This window comes from Mobula birostris, chromosome 18, assembly GCF_030028105.1.
Source record: "Mobula birostris isolate sMobBir1 chromosome 18, sMobBir1.hap1, whole genome shotgun sequence".
Lineage (NCBI taxonomy): Eukaryota > Metazoa > Chordata > Chondrichthyes > Myliobatiformes > Myliobatidae > Mobula > Mobula birostris.
The window spans coordinates 9,504,153-9,525,380 of record NC_092387.1 but is presented as its reverse complement, the minus strand read 5'-3'; the positions used below and the strand labels follow the sequence as shown (position 1 = coordinate 9,525,380).

The following is a 21,228-nucleotide window of genomic DNA, read 5'->3' as shown; positions in this document are numbered from 1 at the left end:
CATGGTCCTGTATGCCCGGATTTCCTGCTTGTTCAGGTGTCTCTCTCTCTGTCCTGGGGGGCGGCGGGGCTAACTTATTCTGATTGTCGAAAGTGCCTTCCGTTGTGAATGGTTAGTTGCTGCTTTCCCATTGGATACATCCTGGTGTCTAGTTTCAAATATCCTGGGTATGCAAAATAGCAACGTGGAAAGGGGTTTGTTCTCTTCGTTTGCTTTAGACAAGACGATTGGGAAGGTATTCTGTGTGTACTTTTAACTCAACATGTTTGTTGAATATTCAGATCTGTAGTGTCTGTAACTTGGGGAACATGAATATTTCGTCGAATTTTTACTGTTTGTAAATAAACGGTTAATATACCTACAGTATTTGCTGAGAGTGCTTTCTGTATCACTTACCAGACTCACGAACCCGATTGAACATTACCCTCTCTAAATACCTCTCAAACATGAACAAAGCGGATGAGTTTAGAGCGTGGATCAGCACTTGGAGCTATGATGTTGTGGCCATTACAGAGAGTTGGATGGTGCAGGGGCAGGAATGGCTACTTCAAGTGCCAGGCTTTAGATATTTCAGAAAGGACAGGGAGGGAGGCCAAAGAGGTGGGGGTGTGGCATTGTTGATCAGAGATAGTGTCACAGCTGCAGAAAAGGAGGAAGTCATGGAGGAATTGTCTATGGAGTCTCTGTGGGTGGAAGTTAGGAATAGGAATGGGTCAGTAACTGTATTGGATGTTTTTTATAGACCACTCAATAGTAGCAGGGACATTGAGGAGCAGATAGGGAGACAGATTCTGCAAAGGTGTAATAATAACAGGGTTGTTATGGGAGATTTTAATTTCCCAAATATTGATTGGCATCTCCCTAGAGTGAGGGGTTTAGATGGGGTGGAGTTTGTTAGGTGTGTTCAGGAAGGTTTCTTGACACAATAGGTAGATAAGCCTACAAGAGGAGAGGCTGTACTTGATCTGGTATTGGGAAACGAACCTGGTCAGGTGTCAGGTCTCTCAGTGGGAGAGCATTTTGGAGTTAGTGATCACAATTCTATCTCCTTTACCACAGCATTGGAGAGGGATAGGAACAGACAAATTAGGGAAACATTTAATTGGAGTAAGGGGAAACATGAGGCTATCAGGCAGGAACTTGGAAGCATAAATTGGAAACAGATGTTCTCTGGGAAATGTACGGAAGAAATGTGGCAAATGTTCAGGGGATATTTGCGTGGAGTTCTGCATAGGTATGTTCCAATGAGACAGGGAAAGGATGGTAGGGCACAGGAACCGTGGTGTACAAAGGCTGTTGTAAATCTAATAAGAAAAGAAGAACTTATGAAAGGTTCAAAAAACTAGGTGATGATAGAGATCTAGAAGATTATAAGGTTAGCAGGAAGGAGCTTAAGAATGGAATTAGGAGAGCCAGAAGGGGCCATGAGAAGGCCTTGGTGAGCAGAATTAAGGAAAACCCCAAGGCATTCTACAAGTACGTGAAGAGCAAGAGGATAAGACGTGAGAGAATAGGACCAATCAAGTGTGACAGTGGAAAAGTGTGTATGGAACCAGAGGAGATAGCAGAGGTACTTAATGAATACTTTGCTTCAGTATTCACTACGGAAAAGGATCCTGGCGATTGTAGGGATGACTTTCAGCAGACTGAAAAGCTTGAGCATGTAGGTATAAAGGACGAAGATGCGCTGGAGCTTTTGGAAAGCATCAAGTTGGATAAGTCACCGGAACCGGACGGGATGTACCCCAGGCTACTGTGGGAAGAGAGGGAGGAGATTGCTGAGCCTCTGGCAATGATCTTTGCATCATCAATGAGGATGGGAGAGGTTCTGGAGGATTGGAGGGTTGCAGATGTTGTTCCCTTATTCAAGAAAGAGAGTAGGGATAGCCCAGGAAATTATAGACCAGTGAGTCTTACTTCAGTGGTTGGTAAGTTGATGGGGAAGATCCTGAGAAGCAGGATTTATGAAGATTTGGAGAGGCATAATATAATTAGGAATAATCAGCATAAGTTTGTCAAAGGCAGGTCGTGCCTTATGAGCCCGAATGAATTTTTTGATGATGTGACTAAACACATTGATGAAGGTAGTGCCATAGATGTAGTGTATATGGATTTCAGCAAGGCATTTGATAAGGTACCCCATGCAAGGCTTATTGAGAAAGTAAGGAGGCATGGGATCCAAGAGGACATAGCCTTGTAGATCCAGAACTGGCTTGCCCACAGAAGGCAAGGAGTGGTTGTAGACAGGTCATATTCTGCATGGAGGTCAGTGACCAGTGGTGTGCCTCAGGAATCTGTTCTGGGACCCCTACTCTTCATGATTTTTATAAATGACCTGTATGAGGAAGTGGAGGGATGGGTTAGTAAATTTGCTGATGACACAAAGGTTGGGGGTGTTGTGGATAGTGTGGAGGGCTGTCAGAGGTTGCAGCGGGACATTGACAGGATGTAAAACTGGGCTGAGAAGTGGCAGATGGAGTTCAACCCAGATAAGTGTGAGGTGGTTCATTTTGGTAGGTCAAAATGATGGCAGAATATAGCATTAATGGTAAGACTCTTGGCAGTGTAGAGGATCAGAGGGATTTTGGGGTCCGAGTCCATAGGACACTCAAAGCTACTACGCGGGTTGACTCTGTGGTTAAGAAGGCATACAGTGCATTGGCTTTCATCAGCCGTGGGATTGAGTTTAAGATCCGAGAGGTAATGTTGCTGCTATATAGGATCCTGGTCAGACCCCACTTGGAGTACTGTGCTCAATTCTGGTCGCCTCACTACAGGAAGGACATGGAAACCATAGAAAGGATGCAGAGGAGATTTACAAGGATGTTGCCTAGAATGGGGAGCATGCCTTATGAGAATAGGTTGAGTGAATTTGGCCTTTTCTCCTTGAAGCGACAGAGGATGAGAGGTGACCTGATAGAGGTGTACAAGACGATGAGAGGCATTGATCATGTGGATGGTCAGAGGCTTTTTCCCAGGGCTGAAATGACTAGCACGAGAGGGCACAGTTTAAAGGTGCTTGGAAGTAGGTACAGAGGAGATGTCAGGGGTAAGTTTTTGTACACAGAGAGTGGTGAGTGCATGGAATGGGCTGCTGGTGACAGTGGTGGAGGCGGAAACGATAGGGGCTTTTACGAGACTCCCGGATAGGTACACGGAGCTTCGAAAAATAGAGGACTATGGGTAAGCCTAGGTAGTTCTAAGGTAAGGACATGTTCAGCACAGCTTTGTGGGCCAAAGGACCTGTATTGTGCTGTAGGTTTTCTATGTTTCTATTGCTATTGTTGAATTAGGGTCCAGGTTGTTGTTTACATTGCATTTTTTTCCTTGTAATTTTGGCTTTCTTACCTGCTTGTTTATGTTTTGTATAGTCACCTGTTTGTCTGTAAACTTCCAACAACTTGTCGTACATGTGGTTCGATATTCCTGTAGCTTGTCTGTTACGCTGAAGTGTGAATCGGTTTGTATCCATTCACTGGTTTATCCAAGGCCGTTCACACCAGTTTGCAGTAATATAGGCATCCGTTAGTCTTGTGAGACCATGGATTTGCGCCTTGGAGGGTCTCCAGGGTGCAGGCCTGGGCAAGGTTGTATGGAAGACCAGCAGTTGCCCATGCTGCAAGTCTCCCCTCTCCACGACACCGATGTTGTCCAAGGGAAGGGCATTAGGACCCATACAGCTTGGCACCAGTGTCATCGCAGAGCAATGTGTGATTAAGTGCCTTGCTCAAGGACACAACACGCTGCCTCAGCTGAGGCTCGAACTCAGGACCTTCAGATCACTAGACCGACGCCTTAACCACTTGGTCACGCACCAACACACTTGCTGTAATAAAGGACAGCATTTGCTGAGGTTCCTTTGTTACTTCTTTACCTGCTGGTACAGGCTGACCCTGTCTTGACCTGCACTATGATAAACATCTACTAAAAAAATGGTGATGGAGAGATTTGCCTCTCATTATTGTCTTCCAAAAAACTGGACAGTGTCTGCTTCCACAACTTCAACCAGCAGCACATTGCAGGCATCCGCCATATTCTGCGTCAACAAAAACTTGCCTCACACAGCTCCTTTGAACTTCCCCTCTCTCACCTTAAAGCCACATCCTCCAGTACTGATGTTTTCACCCTGGGAGAAAGACTAACATATCTCTGCCTCTTATAATTTTAAAAAACTTCTATCAGGTCAATGACTTGGCCTCCTCAGCTGTTTGTCGCAATGAGTTCCACAGATTCACCAACCCCTGAGGAACTTCCTCTTCATCATTGATTGGCCTAATCTCAAACAATAATTAGGTGGCCTAGAGAGAAGAAGTTATTTTTTCTGACACAGTGATGTCAAGAAAACAACCTCTCCCTCAGTGTTGCAAAAACAAAGGAACTTGTTGTGGATTACAGGAGGAATGGAGACAGGCTAACCCCTATTGACATCAATGGATCTGGGGTTGAGAGGGTAAACAGCTTCAAGTTCCTCGGCATCCACATCACCGAGGACCTCCCGTGGTCTGTACACACCAGCTGTGTGGTGAAAAAGGCACAACAGCGCCTCTTTCACCTCAGATGGCTGAGGAAGTTTGGTATGGACCCCCAAATCCTAAGAACTTTCTACAGGGGCACAATTGAGAGCATCCTGACTGGCTGTATCACTGCCTAGCATGGGAACTGTACCCCCTAATCGCAGGTCTCTGCAGAGAGTGGTGCAGACAGCCCAGCGCATCTGTAGTTGTGAACTTCCTATGATTCAGGACATTTACAAAGACAGATGTGTAAAAAGGGCCCGAAGGATCATTGGGGACACAAGCCATCCCAGTCACAATCTATTCCAGCTGCTACCATCCGGGAAACGGTACCACAGCATAAAAGCCAGGACCAACAGGCTCCAGGGTAGCTTCTTCCACCAGGCCATCAGACTGATTAACTCATGCTGATTTGAGTGTACTCTATGTTACATTGACTGTTCTATTTATTATAAATTACTATGATTGCACATGGCACATTTAGATGGAGACGTAACGTAAAGATTTTTACTCCTCGTGTATGTGAAGAATGCAAGAAATGAAGTCAATTCAATTCAGTATCTTTGTATGCTGTGCCTATGTCCCCTGGTCCTAGACTCTCATCCTCCCCGTTTTGTGCTGCTCTGAGCTAAAACTATTGGGATATCTATTGCATAAACCGAACAGGCAGGCATCAATCAGCTGGATCATAGAAATTCCTGGCCTTTTGTGAATTGACCACCAGCACACCAGGATCCCCCTGAGTGTATCTAAAGTGATTCTGGTTTACTTTGATGAATCAGAATCAGGTTTATATCAAAGTCAAAATAAAATTTACTGTCAAAGTAGCATTGTCACCTTGGGCTCATCTTCTTGCAGGCCTTTACAGAAAAATAAAATGCGATAGAATTTGAAAATTATACATAAACAAAGACTGACAAACAACCAGTGTGCAAAAGACAAATCGTGCAAAAAATGACTGAATAAACAAATGAATAAATTGGCTAATTAATTAATTGATTTATACTGAGAACACGAGTTGTAGAGTCCTTGAAAGCGAGTCTGGAGGTGAGGAACCAGTTCGGAGCTGAGCTGAGTGAAGTTATCCCGCCAGTTCAGGAGGCTGGTGGTTGAAGCTCAACAGTGATGGATGACGGGTTCCTTGAGAATGGATGCTGCTTTCTTGTGCCAGTGCTCTCTAGACATTTGTGGCTTTGTGGATAGCTGGAGAGTGCAATGTATAATAAACTGAGCTGGAAAGGCCTGCTGGGGATGGGAAACCTGGAGACACTGCTTCCTAAAAGGCAAACATGAGGAAGGCAGCAGATGCTGGAAATCCAAAACAATATACACACACACACAAAGCTGGAGGAACTCAGCAGGTCAGGCAGCATCAATGGAATAGAGTGAACAGTCAATGTTTCTGGTCGAGACCCTTGTTCAGGGCTAAGGAGGAAGGTGGGGGCAGGGGGGGGGGGAGAGATGCCCAAGTAGAAAGGTGGGGGAACAGGCTAGCTGGAAGGTGAAAAGTGAAGGTCAAGGGCTGGAGAAGAAAGAATCTGATGGGAGTGGAGAGTGGACCATAGGAGAAAGGGAAGGGGGAAGGGATTCAGAGGGGAGTAATAGGCAGGCGAGAAGTGAAAGGTCAGAATGGGGAAGGGCAGGGGGTAAATTTGCACACCAGATGGAGAAATCATTATTTATGCCATCAAATTGGAGGGTACACAGATGGAATACAAGGTGTTGCTCCTCCACCCTGAGGTGTTGCCTCCTCTTGTGCCAAGATTGTGCCATGGTTCGACATGTCAGAACAGGATTGGGAATGGCAATTGGTGTTTGTCGCACTTGTGGTGCAGAGGGGCTCGACAAAGTGGTTCCCCAGTTTACGATGGGTCTCACCAAAGCAGAGGAGGCTGGATTGGGAGCTCCCGACGCGAGAGGATCCTGGCAAATTCTTGCCTCATTTGGAAGGACTATTTGGGGTCCTGGTAGGAGGTGAGGGACGTGTTGCACTTGGGCTGCATGCAGGATTAAATGCCTGTTGGGAGATTAGTGGAGAGGCACGAATAGACAAGGGAATCGTGGAGGAAGCAATCCCTGTGGAAAGTGGAGGGGGGAGAGGTAAAGATATGTTTAGTGGTAGGGTGCCTTTGGAGATGATGGGAGTTATGGAGGATAATGTGTTGGATGCAGACACTGATGGGGTGGTACGTAAGGACAAGAGGATCTCTATCACTATTGTGGCAGCGGGAAGGTGGGGTGAGCACAGATGTACGGAAAATGGAGGCGATACAAGTGAGGGTGGTGTCAAGAGCAGAGGGAGGGAAACCCTGTCACTTAAAGGAGGACGTCCCTGATGTCCTGGATTGGAAAGACATGTCCTGAGAACAGATGCACCAGAGGTGAAGAAACTGAGAGAATAGCATTTTTACAGGAAATGTTTCCTATAGAGCCAGCAGAGGCATGATTAAATTGCAAAGGTGTTAAATGGCCACACAGGAGGAAGTGACACTGGTAGGTAGGGGACAGACAGAGGAGGGTTGGTGAACATGTCGAGGGCAGATATGAGAGGCCCTCTGCGGGTCAGAGACGATTATGCATGTTACGTCCCAGCTGTTTACGTTGTCCTATCAGTCACGACGCAAGTCCGGGCAGTACGATATGGAGAGCAAGCCATTGCCCGTGCAGGAAGCTCCCTCTCTCTACGCAGCTGATCAATCCAAAGGAATGGCAGAGACCGGACACAGTTTGGCAGTGTTGCAGGGGTTGCCAGTCAGCATCGAAGTTGACGAAGGACTGCCTTAGGGACTCCAGCTCTGGATTTTTCCTCGGGGTTTACCCCCGAAGCCTTCCCCATGAGTGGGTGTAGCCAAAAGGCAGCAGGGGTTTGAGATCAGAGTTTTCCTTCTCCTAGATCAGCTGCCTGAAGTGACTGGGTTTAAGGTGCCAGTAACCTGCCTTTGCCCCTTCTCCTGTCAGTAGGAACGGTTCCGCCGGGCCTAGTAGCTAAGCCAGACATGAAGGCCAGGAGCTGGGCTTGGCTGTCAGAGGCTATTTGAGACACACGCCATTGGCAGCATTTAATAGGCAGTGGGGGTTTATCCCCACTACCCCACCCCTTCCCGGCTATGACAGCCTTAAGGAACCCGAGGTTCACACCTTTAACCTACTGGCTGTTACTCTGAGTAAATCACAAGCAGCTTTCTTTCAATAAAAAAAATGTAAAACTGACAAAAAGGCAGCGAAACCTCACAGTTTATTCTGTTGTTTTTTAATAAAAATGAAACCAATAAAACTATGTACATTTTCATACATGCAGTTACAAACACAGACAGATAAAAGCTTTGAAAATGTAAAACAGCGGCAGGACGGGTTGGCTGTCGGGGGAGCAAGGGGCGGGTGGAGGGGCTTTTAGCTGGGCTTGTAGGTGTGTTTGTACATGGGGTGGCTGTGCTCACTGACTCTCTGACCAGTCACTAGGCTCTGGATCACCCACTCCTGCGAGACCACGGGCACGGACAGCGACTCTGCACACTTCAGCAGCGACGGCGGGCACGAGAGGTCGGTCACCACGATGTCGAAGAGCCCCAGAGGGACGTCTGCAAGGACAGAGGAGCAGAAACACCTGGTCAGCCCTGTGGCTACAGCAGCCGAACGACAGCTGAGTTCCACCCCAAACGTTCAGCGTGGGGTGACCCCCTGACTCACGATGTCGGCGAGCAAAGGCAACACACACACTTGGCCATGGGCCCTGAACTGTGAAAGCTTCTGCCACAGTGGTAGCAGCACAAGGTGGCTGAACAACATGGAGGGAGCTTCACTCTGTGTCTGACCCCAGCAGTGTGGAGGGAGCTTCACTCAGTGTCTGACCAGGGAGTGTGTGACGGGACATAGTAGAGAGAGCTTCACTCTGTGTCTGACCCCAGCAGTGTGTGATGGGACGGTGCAGAGGGAGCTTCACTCTGTGTCTGACCCCCAGAGTGTGTGATGGGACAGTGTGGAGAGAGCTTCACTCAGTGTCTGACCAGGGAGTGTGTGACGGGACATTGTAGAGGGAGCTTCACTTGTGTCTGATCCTGGGGGTGTGTGATGGGACAGTGTGGAGGGAGCTTCACTCTGTGTCTGACCGGGAGTGTGTGATGGGACGGAGTGGAGGGAGCTCCATTCTAAGTGTAAGGGGTTTCTTCTTTTATGTTAAAATGGCTTCTTTGTTATGTTATAATTGAAATGGATCCTTTGTTATGTTAACTGCTGAGAAAGTCCTCCCGCTAGCAGTTTGTTTGGATTATGTTATTGATAAGAAGATGTTATGAACCAATTGGGATAAATGTTATTCTTTCTGTGTGTCTGTAAGGTATGGTATGCGCAGGGTTTTGGGGAGAAGGCGGGAGAGAGAGACAGAGGATGGATCAGGTACCGTGAGTCCGCTAACGGAGTCGGACCCCGAGCAGGAGTCCGAGGTCCAGGGTGTTCGGCGAGGAGCGGAGGCGGACTCATGTGGAGAGTCTGGTCGACCACCATTGTTGGTCCCAGGCGGCCGGTCGAGGTGGTCCGAGGGGGTCGCAGGGTGAAGAAGAAGGATCCTGAGCTCCAACGGTTTTTGTGCATGAAGAGATTGAACTTTGATAAGTGTGGCGCCTTTTATTTTCCTTTTATATTTTATTCTCTATTAATTATATAGCTGCAGTAATACCTATAAACTGTAAATCATTTAATCGTATCTGGTGTGTTGTCTGTTATTTGGGCGGGGTGGGGTACCTCACACAGCATCCACACAAACGAATTATCCAGTTTGGCGGGGCCGAGGCTGTTTCCCTAGATGACAGTGAGCTGAGTGACCCCGAGGGTGGCCGGGGGGCTACATAAGTCTGACCCCAGCAGTGGGCGATGATGTGGAGGGGGCTGTGTCTGACCTGAAAATCAGGATGAATGTGAGCCCGCACCCCACTTCCCCAGACCCCACGCCCCCACCCCCGAGGGCTGGAGACACGCTCTCACCCTTGCCATGCGTGGTGGGGTTGTGCTGTCGGACTGACGTCGCCCCTCCCATCATCAGGATCTCCGGCCACAGGCTGAGGAAGCTTTCCTGCTGATCCGACACCAGCAGCATCTTCATGTTCTTGAAAGGAGTGGTGCGAGGGTGCCTGGTGAATGACGGAGCAGTCAATGAGTGGCCGCGTGTGCGCGTGGGGGGGGGGGGGGGCGGCGATGACAGAGTGTAGAGGGCGTGAAGCTGACCGGAGGGTGGGGGTCGTGAAGCAGAGGGACGGGTCAGTGAGTTGGGGGGGGGGTCAGGGAGCAGAGGGACGGGTCAGTGATTTGGGGGGATCATGGAGAAGAGGACGGGTCGGTGAGTTAGGGGGGTCAGAGAGCAGAGGGACGGGTCGATGAGTTGGGGGGGTCAGGGAGTAGAGGGACGGGTCGGTGAGTTGGGGGGGTCGGGGTGCAGAGGGACGGGTCGGTGAGTTGGGGGGGTCGGGGTGCAGAGGGACGGGTTGGTGAGTTGGGGGGGGTCATGGAGCAGAGGGACGGGTCAGTGAGTTGGAGGGGGGTCGGGGAGCAGAGGGATGGGTCGGGAGTTGGGGGGGTCATGGAGCAGAGGGACGGGTCTTTGAGTTGGGGGGGTCAGGGAGCAGAGGGACGGGTCGGTGAGTTGGGGGGGGTCATGGAGCAGAGGGACGGGTCAGTGAGTTGGAGGGGGGTCGGGGAGCAGAGGGACGGGTCTTTGAGTTGGGGGGGTCGGGGAGCAGAGGGATGGGTCGGGAGTTGGGGGGGTCATGGAGCAGAGGGACGGGTCAGTGAGTTGGGGGGGTCGGGGAGCAGAGGGATGGGTCGGGAGTTGGGGTGCAGAGGAGGGTACTAAACCATTTACAGGGGGGGGAGAGAAGGAAGGAGACAGAGGAATAAATACATCGGGAGGGGTGGGGAGGGGGTCAAGGTCTGACAAAGGTTTAAATTGATTGGTTTTGAGATGCTGGTGGTTTCCAACACCCGAGGGAGTGTAAGCCGGCCGTGCCAATGAGCAGTGTGATAGCTGGGCTGCGTTGGACAGTGAGTACGATTTCGGTTGAACAGGAGAGTAATTGCGCCCTCTCACCACTCTAAGATGCGGTCTGCCTCGACACTGTAGCCGGCAGGAAGCATGTAGTTCTTGTACGGCTGTAGCTGGTTCGAGAGGCAGCTGTCGCGCACCCACAGGTTGGAGACGCAGGGAACTCCGCTGGCAATGCACAGGAAGTATTTCTTCGTCCGACAGTGCTGGTCTGCGATCAGCACACACTGGTAGGCCGCCTTGCACTGAAACACACCAGGCAACAGGGCACCAAAATCAAAACAGCACCCCCGCCACTGAAATAAAATAGTCTCCACCAACGGTCTTGGCCTGAAGCATTGATAGAGCAGATGTGGAGAGGATGTTTCCTATAGCCGGAGAATCTCGGACCAGAGGGCACAACTTCAGAATAGGGAGACGTCCATTTCGAACAGAGATGAGGAGGAATTTCAGAGGGTGGCGAATCTGTGGACATTGCCACAAGCAGCTGTGGGGGCTTCGAATATAGTTAATACAGAGATTGATGGGTTCTTGATTCATCAGAGTGTTGGTGGTTACAGGGAGAAGGCAGGAGAATGGGGTTGAAATAGATAATAAATCAACCTTAATGAAATGGTGGAGCAGACTCAATGGGCCAAATGGCCTATTTCTTCTCCTAGACTATTCGTTACAGGGCATCACACAGCACAGAAGCTGACTACTCGGTCCATCGAGTCTTTACTAACCAACTACCCACAAACACTGTCCCACAGATTACTAAATTCATAGGACCTTTCTCTGTGCCGTAATGCTCTTTGGCCCATCCAGTTTGTGCCAAACTATTATTCTACCTAGTCCCTTCAACCCTCACCTGGACCATAGCCCCCACACCCCTCCCATCCATGTCCCTAACCACATTTCTCCTAAATGTTGAAATCAAACTTGAATCCACCACTTCTGCATACTGCTTGTTCCACACTCACCAGCTTCTGAGTGAAGAAGTCCCGCATTTCCCCTTAAATATTTAAACTTTTACTATTAACCCAGTGTTGGCGCGTGGCCAAGTGGTTAAGGCATCGGTCTAGTGATTTGAAGGTGGCTAGTTCGAGCCTTGGCTGAGGCAGCGTGTCGTGTCTTTCAGCAAGGCACTTAACCACACATTGCTCTGCGACCACACCAGTGCCAAGCTGTATGGCTCCTAGTGCCCTTCCCTTGGACAACATCGGTGGCGTGGAGAGGGGAGACTTGCAGCATGGGCAACTGCTGGTCTTCCATACAACTTTGCCCAGGCCCGCGCCCTGGAAACCTGCTAAGGCGCAAATCCATGGTCTCATGAGACTAACAGATGCCTATATATTATATATTATTAACCCATGACCCCTAATTCCAGTCCCAGCCAACCTCAGTGGAAAAAAAACATGCTAACATTAACCAACATGAAAAAATCTGCAGATGCTGGAAATCCAAAGCAACATGCACAAAATGCTGGAGGAACTCAGCAGGTCAGGCAGCATCTATGGAAAAGAGTTGACGTTTCAGGCCGAGACACTGCATCAGGCCTGGAAAGGAAGGGGAGAAGTTAGAGTAAGATGGAGAAGGGAGGGGAAGAAGCAGCACAAAGTGGTAGGTGAAAGGTGAAAGGTGAAACCAGGAGAGGGGGAGGGGTGAAGTAAAGAGTTGGGAAGTTGATTGGTGAAAGAAATAAGGGCCGCAGAAGGGGGGATCTAATTGGAGAGGACAGAATACCATGGAAGAAAGGGAAAGGGGTGGAGCACCAGAGGGAGGTGATTGATGGGGAGGGACGAGTGGACGAGGGAGTCACATGGGGAGTGATCCTGTTGGAGATAGCAGAAGTTACGGAGAATTATGTGCTGGGCACAGAGGCTAGCGGGGTGGTAGATGAGGACAAGAGGAACCCCATCCTTGGTGTGGCAGCAGGAGGATGGGGTGAGGACAGATGTGCACGAAACGGAAGAGTTGGGGGTGAGGGCAGCGTTGATGGTGGAGGACATCTCAGTTGTTCTGGAATGAAAAGCCCCGTCCCGAGAGCAGATGTGGTGGAGACGGAGGAATTGAGAGAACATGATGGCGTTTTTACAAGTAACAGGGTGGGAAGAGGTATAGTCCAGGTAGTTGTGAGAGTCAGTGGGTTTTATAGAAGATATCAGTAGATAGACTGTCTCCAGAGATCGAGAAAGGGGAGAGAGGTGTTGGAAATGGATCAGGTAAATTTGAGGGCAGGTTGGAAGCTGAAGGCAAAGTTGATGAAGTCGACGAATTCAACATGATGCAGGAAACAGCATCAATGCAGTCATCGATGTAGTGTAGGAAGAGTTGGGCAGCGATACCGGTGTAGGCTTGAAACATGAAAAACTCCACTGACAAAAAGGCAGGCATAGCTCGGACCCACACAGGCGTGCATAACTACACCTTTGGTTTGAAGGATGTGGGAGGAGTCAAAAGAGAAATTATTGAGGCCGGGGACCAGGTCCAACGGTTCCGTGGTCTCCTCTACTGCCAGGATGAGGCTACACTCAGGTTGGAGGAGCAATACCTTATATTCCATCTGGGTAGTCGCCAACCTGATGGCATGAACATCGATTTCTCAAACTTCCAGTAATGGTCCTTCCTCCCTCCTTCACCATCCCCCATTCCCATTTCCCTCTCTCACCTCATCTCCTTGCCTGCCCATCACCTCCCTCCGATGCTCCTCTCATTTCCCTTTCTTCCAAGGTCATCTGCCCTCTTCCTATCAAATTCCCCCTTCCCTTCATCTCTTTCACCAACTTCCCGCTCTTTATTCATCCCTCCTCCTCTCCCAGATTCACCCATCACCTGCCACCATCATCATTTTGCATGAGATGTTTGGATGAACCCAACCTATACCCCTGACAAATCCCCACATTCCCGTTAACCCCTCTCAGAATCTACCCCTCACCTACACACTGAGGGTAAGTTACAGCGGCCAATTAACCCACCAGCCCCCTCAGTTTTGGGAGGTGGGTAGAAGCTGGATCACCAGATGTGTGGGGAAAGACTTATACACAGAGGCTGGTGGGTGGCTGGAATGCGCGGTTGGGACTGGTGGAGGAGGCAGGTATGATAGAGGTGCTGAAGGAGATTTTAGACAGGCAGAGGATGGAGGGATGTGAACACTGTGCAGTTTAATTAGCCTAGCACAGCACTGTGGGCTGAAGGGCCTTACGTTTCCCCGTTCTTTGTTCACCTTGGCTGCAGTGTGCTGGGGCAGGGTTTCTGCAGGCTGTTCTGTTCACTCAGCTCCCCTCACCCCCTGCTCCCATGCCTGGCTCAGGACGGACACAAGCGCCACGCCATCGTCAGCCCCTCTTACCTGGGCTTCATTGAAATCCTGAAGGATGTATCCCCCGCCAGCTCGAAGCTGGGACTCTGTGTACTGCTTATTGTAGGCTGCGGTCTCCACGTACTCTAGGGTCAAACAGATCCCAGACCATCACCCACCGTAGAGGGAGAAAAACAGTGACGTAATTTACTATTCACTTCCTGCTCCCCCCGGCTACCTTGTCTCCCCATGTCTCCTCTTTCTACAAACACAGTCAGCGCTCATCTCCTCTCTCAGCCAATCCTCCCTCAATTTCAGAACCAGTCCCTCCTTCACATCCCCTTCCCAGTGAAGCTGCCTTGTTCGGTTTAGATTCCGATTTATCTGCGACCTGTACATCGGAACACCGTGAAACGTGTTGTGTTTACAACCAAGACCGTGACGAGGCAGGGGGGCAGACTGCAAGACTCGCCGCACATTCCAGCCCCGACGTCTGGCAGAACTGTACTGTATTTGTCTGCACTGAGGACCTGGAATCAAGGATCTGCTGAGGGAGATTTCCACGGTGTACGTTCCACCTCAGGCAGGATCCCTGCAGCACCCAGTGACCCTGTGATCTCTACCGCAGAGGCCAACGCCCGAACATCTTAACAGGGTAAAGCCGCACGAGGCATCAGGCTCTGATCGTGTACCTGCTAGGGCTCTGAAAACCTGTGCCAACCAGCTGGCACGAGTGTTCAAGGACATCTTCAGTCTCTCACTCCTGCAGGCAGAGGTTCCCACCTGCTGCACAAAGGCAACAATCATACGAGTGCCCGAGAAAAGCGGAGCGGGAAGCTGTCTCAGTGACTACCACCCAGTGGCACTCCCATCTACTGTGATGAAAGTGCTTTGAGAACAGTGGGTGCAGCCTCGCTGTTTCTCCACTCAGCTTTGGATCATCAGACGACAGCAGTACATACGTCAGGCTGCTGATTACTGACTATAGCTCAGCACTCTACACAATCATACCCTCAGTACTAACCAACAAGCTTCAAAACCTGGGCCCCTGTGCCTCCCTCCACGACTTCCTCAACAGTTAGTGCGGATCAGAAATAACATCTCCTCCTTGCTGACAGTCAACACCAGTGCACCTCAAGCTGGTGTGCTGATGAGACCACTGCTCTGCTCTCTCTACACCATGTCTGTGTGGCTGGGCACAGCTCAAACACCATCTACAAATTTGCTGGCAACATAACCGCTGTTGGCAGGATTTCAGATGGTGACAACGAGGCGTACAGGAGCCAGACAGATCTGCTGGTTGAGTGGTGTCACAGCAACAACCTTGCAAACTCATTAATACCAAGGAATTCATTGTAGATTTCAGGGAGGGTAAGTCGAGGGAGCACACGCCAGTCCTCGCTGTGGGATCAGAACTGCAAAGGGTAAACATTTTCAAGTTTCAGAGTCAATATCTCTGAGGATCTATCCTGAGCCCAACAACATATCAACACAATTACAGAGAAAACACAGCGGCGGCTGTATTTCATGAGGAGTTTGAGGAGAATTCTACAAATTTCTACAGATGTACCGTGGAGAGCACTCTAACTGGTTGCATCAACGTCTGGTATGAAGGGACCATTGTTGTAAACTCAGCCAGCTCCACCATGGGCCATGGGAAGAGGTACAGGAGCCTGAAGACACACACTCAACTACTCAGGAACAGTTGAGAACTTCTCCCCACCCCCCCAACCAACAGATTTCTGAATGGACAATGAACCCCTGAACACTTAATCAGAAATTTCCCCCTCTCTTTTTACAAGAGTTATTTATTTTTATACACACTACCTATAAAAGTATTCAACCCCCCCCCCAGAAGTTCTTATCTTTTATTGTTTTGCAACATTGAATCACACTAGATTTAATTTGACTTTTTTGACACTGATCAACAGAAAAACACTCTTTGATGTCAAAGTGAAAACAGATCTCAACAAAGGGATCTAAATTGCAAATATATAACACAAAATAATTGATTGCATAAGTATTCACCCCCTTAGTCAGTATTTAGCAGATGCACCTTTGGCAGCAATTACAGCCTTGAGTCTGTGCGGATAGGTCTCTATCAGCTTTGCACATCTGAACACTGCGATTTTTCCTTATTCTTCTTTACAAAACTGCTCAAGCTCTGTCAGATTGCATGGGGATCATAAGTGAACAGCCCTTTTCAAGGCCAGCCACAAATTCTCAATTGGATTGAGGTTTGGACTCTGACTTGGCCACTCCAGGACATCAGCTCTGTTGTTTTTAAGCCATTCCTGTGTAGCTTTGGCTTTATGCTTGGGGTCATTGTCTTGCGGGAAAACAAATCTTCCAAGTTGCAGTTCCTTTGCAGACTGCATCGGGTTTCTCTCTAGGATTTCCCTGTAGTTTGCTGCATTCATTTTAACTTCTACCTTCACAAGCCTTCCAGGGCCTGCTGCAGTGAAGCACCCCCACAGCATGATGCAGCCAACACCATGCTTCACGGTAGGGATGGTGTGTTTTTGATGATGTGCGGTGTTTGGCTTATGCCAAACATCGTTTAGTCTGATGGCCAAAAAGCTTAGTTTTGGAACCTTCTTCCAGCTGACCAGAGCCTCCCACACACCTTCTGGCAAACTCTAGCTGAGATTTCATGTGAGTTTTTTTCAACAGTGGCTTTCTCTTTGCCACCCTCCCACAAAGCTGCAACAGGTGAAGCAGCCAGGCAACAGTTGTTGTAAGAACAGCCTCTCCCATCTCAGCCACTGAAGTTTGCAACTCCTCCAGAGTTGTCATAGGTCTCTTTGGTGGCCTCCCTTATTCAACCCTTCTTGCACGGTCACTCAGTCTTTGAGGACAGCCACGGTCACTCAGTTTTTGAGGACAGCCTGCTCTAGGCAGATTTACAGCTGTGTCATATTCTTTCCATTTCTTGATGACTGACCTAACTGTACTCCAAGGGATATTCAGTGATTTGGAAATTTTCTTGTATCCATCTCCTGACTTAAGCTTTTCAATAATCTTTTCACAGAGTTGCTTGGAGTGTTGTTTTGTCTTCATGGTGTAAGTTTTGCCAGCATACTGACTCACCAGCAGCTGGATCTTCCAGATACAGGTGTATTTTTACTACAATCAATTGAAACACCTTGACTGCCCACAGGTCTCCAAAAACAGATCTCCATTTAACTATGACTTCTAAAACCAATTGGCTGCACCAGTGATGATTTGGTGTGTCATATTAAAGGGGGTGAACACTTATGCAATCAATTATTTTGTGTTTTATATTTGTAATTAATTTAGATCACTTTATAGAGATCTGTTTTCACTTTGACACAAAAGAGTCTTTTTCTGTTGATCAGTGTCAAAAGAGCCAAGTTAAGTCCACTGTGATTCAGTGGAGTAAAACATGAAAACTTCCGTGGGGGGGAGGGGGGGGAAGTACTTTTTATGGGCACTGTATATACTTACTGCAACGTATAGTTTTCATTACTATGTATTGCGACCTACTGATGCCGCAAAACAACAAATTTCACGACACACTGTATGTTGCTGATATTAAATCTGATTCTGATTCCGACTCCACACTCAGTGACCACTTTGTCAGGAACCTGGTGTGGTCTTCTGATGCTGGAACCCATCCCCTTCAAGGTTCGATGTGTTGTGTGTTCAGAGATGCTCTTCTGCACACCACTGTTGTAACGCATGGTTATTTGAGTTGCTGTCACCCTCTTGTCACCTTGAACCAGTCTGGCCAATCTCCTCTGAACTCTCTCATTAGCAAACCATTTCACGCACAGAAATTGCTGCTCACTGGGTGTTCTCTGTTTCTCACACCACTCTCTGCAAACCCTACAGACTGTTGTACGTGAAAGTCCCAGGAAATCACCAGTTTCTGAGATATTTAAACCACCCATCTGGAACCAACAATCATTCCGCAAAGTCACATTTCTTCCCCATTCTGATGTTTGGTCTGAACAACAACTGAACCTGCATGCTTTTATGTATTAAGTTGCTGCTGCTTGATTGGCTGATTAGATATTTGCATTAACGAGTGTGAACAAGTGTATCTCATTAAGTAGTCACTGCCCGTATGCTCTAACCTAAGTGAGCAGGTCACAAGCGTCACCACACATTCTGGCACCAACATAGCATGCCCACAACGTTCACCAGAAATAGGTGCGATGTGCAGGGGAACACTTAATGTTTAGTGATCAAAATGCCATTAGTTTCACAGTAAATATGGAAAATGATAGGTCTGGGCCACAGATTGAGATTCTAAATTGGAGAATGGCCAACTTTGATGGTACCAGAAAGGATCAGGCAAGTGTGGATTGGGACAGACTGTTTTCTGGCAAGGGTGTACTTGGTAAGTGGGAGGCCTTCAACAGTGAAATTTTGAGAGCACAAAACTTGTATGTGCCTGTCAGAATAAAAGGTAAAGATAACAAGTGTAGGGAACGTTGGTTTTCAAGTGATATTGAGGCCCTGGTTAAAGAGGAAAAATGGGGTGCCTAGCAGATATGGGCAGGTAGGAACAAATGAGGTGCTTATGGAGTATAAGAAATGCAAGAGAACACTTAAGAAGGAATTCAGTGGGGGTAAAAGAAGGCATGAGATTACCTTCTTTGACAAGGTGAAGGAGAATTCTAAGGGCTTCTACAGATACATTAAGAGCAAAAGGGACAAAAGATCAGAATGGTAATCTATGCATGGAGCTGAAATAGATGGGAAGATCTTAAATGGATTTTTTGCATCTGTATTTACTTGGAAGATGAAGACAGGCTATAGAAATGAAGCAATGCAGCAGTGAGGTCATGGACCCTGTACAGATTACAGAGGAGGAGGTGTTTGCTGTCCTGACACAAATTAGGGTGGATAAATCTCCAGGGCCTGACAAGACGTTCCCTCCCTCAGACCCTGTGGGAGGCAAGTGCAGAAATTACAGGGGCCCTAGCAGAGATATTTTAATCATCCTTATTGGCAGGTGAGGTTCTAGAGGATTGGAGGATAGCGAATGTTGCTCTGCTGTTTAAGAAAGGCTTAAAAAAAAAACAGAAAATTATAAGTGGTGAGCCTGGCATCAGTAGTGCAGAAGTTATTGGAAGGTCTTCAAATATTGGAATATAAAGGCAGGACTGGATATATGAGTATTTAGATAAATAGGGACTGATTAGGGATAGTCAGCATGGCTTTCTGCGTGGTAGATCGTGTCTAACCCATCTTATAACTTTTTTTGAGGAAGATACCAGGAAAGATGATGAAGGCAAGGCAGTGGATGTTGTATACGTGGACATAAGTAAGGCGCTCGACAAGGTCCCGCAGGAAGGTTCAGTCACTTGCAGTCAAGATGAGGTAGTCAATTGGATTGGACATTGGCTCTGTGGGAGAAGCCAGAGAGTGATAGTAGATGGTTGCCTCTCTGACTGGAGGCCTGTGACTAGTGGTGTGGTACAGGGATCGGTGCTGGGTCAGCTGTTGTTTGACATCTATATCAACAATCTGGACAATTGATCAGCAAATTTGCAGATGACATCAAGATTGGGGTTGTAATGGCCAGCGAGGAAGACCATCAGAGCTCGTAGCGGGATCTGAACCAGCCGGAAAAATGGCAGATGGAATTTAATGTACACAAGTACTTCGGGAGGACCAACCAGGTGCTACGCAGTGAACAGAAGGGCACTGAGGAGAGTGGGGTCGAACAAAGGAACCTGGGAATACAGGTCCATAATTCATTAGAAGTAGCATCACAGGTAGCTAGGGTCATAATGAAAGCTTTTGGCACATTGGCCTTCATAAATCAAAGTAGTGAGCATAGGAGATGGGATGTTATGTTGAAGTTGAAGACATTAGTGAGGCCTAATTTGGAGTTTTGGTCACCTACCTACAGGAAAGAGGTACAAAAGGTTGAAACAGTGCAGAGAAAATTTACAAGGATGTTGCTGGGTCTGGAGGAACTGAGTTATAAGGAAAGATTGAGTAGGTTAAGACTTCATTCCTTGAAACGTAGAAGATTAAGGGGAGATTTGAATAGAGGTATACAAAGTTATGAAAGGTATACAAAATCCTGTGGAGACCCTCTCTCCTCCCCCCACCACCCTATTCTCTGCAGTCCATATGTCTTCCCTCTCTCCCTCCCCACAACTGTGCACCTCTGCCCTGCTCCCCACATTCCTCCCTCTACAGACACTCCCCTTCCCAATCCTCACTCAGGATCTGGATGGAGGATAAGAAAGAGCTACACTCACCTTCCTCCTCCTCACTGCTGAGCGTCCCGTCACGCTGAGGGGGTTTATTTGTCCGTCGGTCAGATTCAGTGGCTGCGGTGAGGATGAAGGCATACCCCACGAAGAGGGTGGGGCTTTTCGGCAGGGGTCCGTGCTGCACTTCCACGGATGGGCCGGACCCACTGGACACATCCCCCTCTGAGGGGCTTGCAAACGCGCTTGGCTTCGCGCTCCCTGCAGGAGGGACACCACAGTTCAGACACGTCCACACAGCCCATGGCACGCAGTCAGAGTCACACAGCACAGAAACCATCCATTCACCTCATTGGAATCATACAGCACCTAGCAGCCCAACCTGTCCATGCCCACTAAAGGTGCCAACTTGAACTGGTTCCATTTGCCTGTTTTTGGCCCGGGTGACCCTCTTACCCCTTCCCCTCTCCTCATCTGCCCATCACCCATCTCTGGCGCCCCTCCTCCTTCCCCTTCCCCCATGGTCCACTGTCCTTTCCTCCGGATTCCTGCTTCTTCCTCAGCCCTTTACCCTCTCCCCCCCACCCGCCAACATGTACTCTTTCCCCTCCCCCAACCTTCTGTTTCAGCTCAGCGTGAAACGTTAGCTCCAAAGATACCGCCTGACCCGCGGAGTCCCACCAGCATTTTACATGTGTATCGATCACCAATCGACAGTGCCAACTGGCCGAATGTCACTGTTCCCACAAGCCCAGCTGGACTACCAAACGACAGGGGACGTTACCGGATTTCCCAGAGCCTGGCTTGCGTCCACGTTTTGCCGGCGACCGTTCCTCATCTGAACTGAGGAGCTTCCTCTTGCCCGTGAGGGGTGGGGCCCTCGGGCTCTCCGCCTGCTTCCTCGTCGGGGTGCTGGCCCCAACGTTACTCCGCCGCTTTCGCTTTCCCTCCACCAGGTTATCTGTGGGCGCAAGGTCAATCCCCGTCACCACAAGTAGAATTGGAACTGGTTTCTTATTGTCAAGAACCGAGATAGAGTGAAAAACACATCTTGCATACGTCTACAGATCAGATCGTTACACAGATAGAACAAGGTAAAACAGTAACAATGCAGAATAAAGTGTCACAGCTACAGAGAGAGTGCAGTGCAGGTAAACAATAAGGTCATAACGAGGTAGATCGTGAGGTCAACAGTCCATCTTATCG

General features: G+C 48.7%; 1 protein-coding gene across 3 annotated transcripts in view; it reads right to left on the bottom strand.

The window, feature by feature from the left end:
* Positions 1 to 7,740: 7,740 nt before the first annotated feature.
* tp53bp1 (tumor protein p53 binding protein, 1) overlaps positions 7,741 to 21,228 on the bottom strand; it is a 74,519-nt gene continuing 61,031 nt past the window's right edge. For all 3 annotated transcript variants that reach the window (XM_072282174.1, XM_072282175.1, XM_072282176.1), the window contains 6 exons: positions 20,807 to 20,983; positions 20,071 to 20,283; positions 13,877 to 13,971; positions 10,591 to 10,790; positions 9,492 to 9,637; positions 7,741 to 8,092 (listed from right to left, as the gene is read on the bottom strand). In XM_072282174.1, coding sequence (XP_072138275.1) covers positions 7,905 to 8,092; positions 9,492 to 9,637; positions 10,591 to 10,790; positions 13,877 to 13,971; positions 20,071 to 20,283; positions 20,807 to 20,983 — 1,019 coding nt within the window. In that variant the 3' untranslated portion in view covers positions 7,741 to 7,904. The remainder of the gene's footprint in view (positions 8,093 to 9,491; positions 9,638 to 10,590; positions 10,791 to 13,876; positions 13,972 to 20,070; positions 20,284 to 20,806; positions 20,984 to 21,228) is intronic.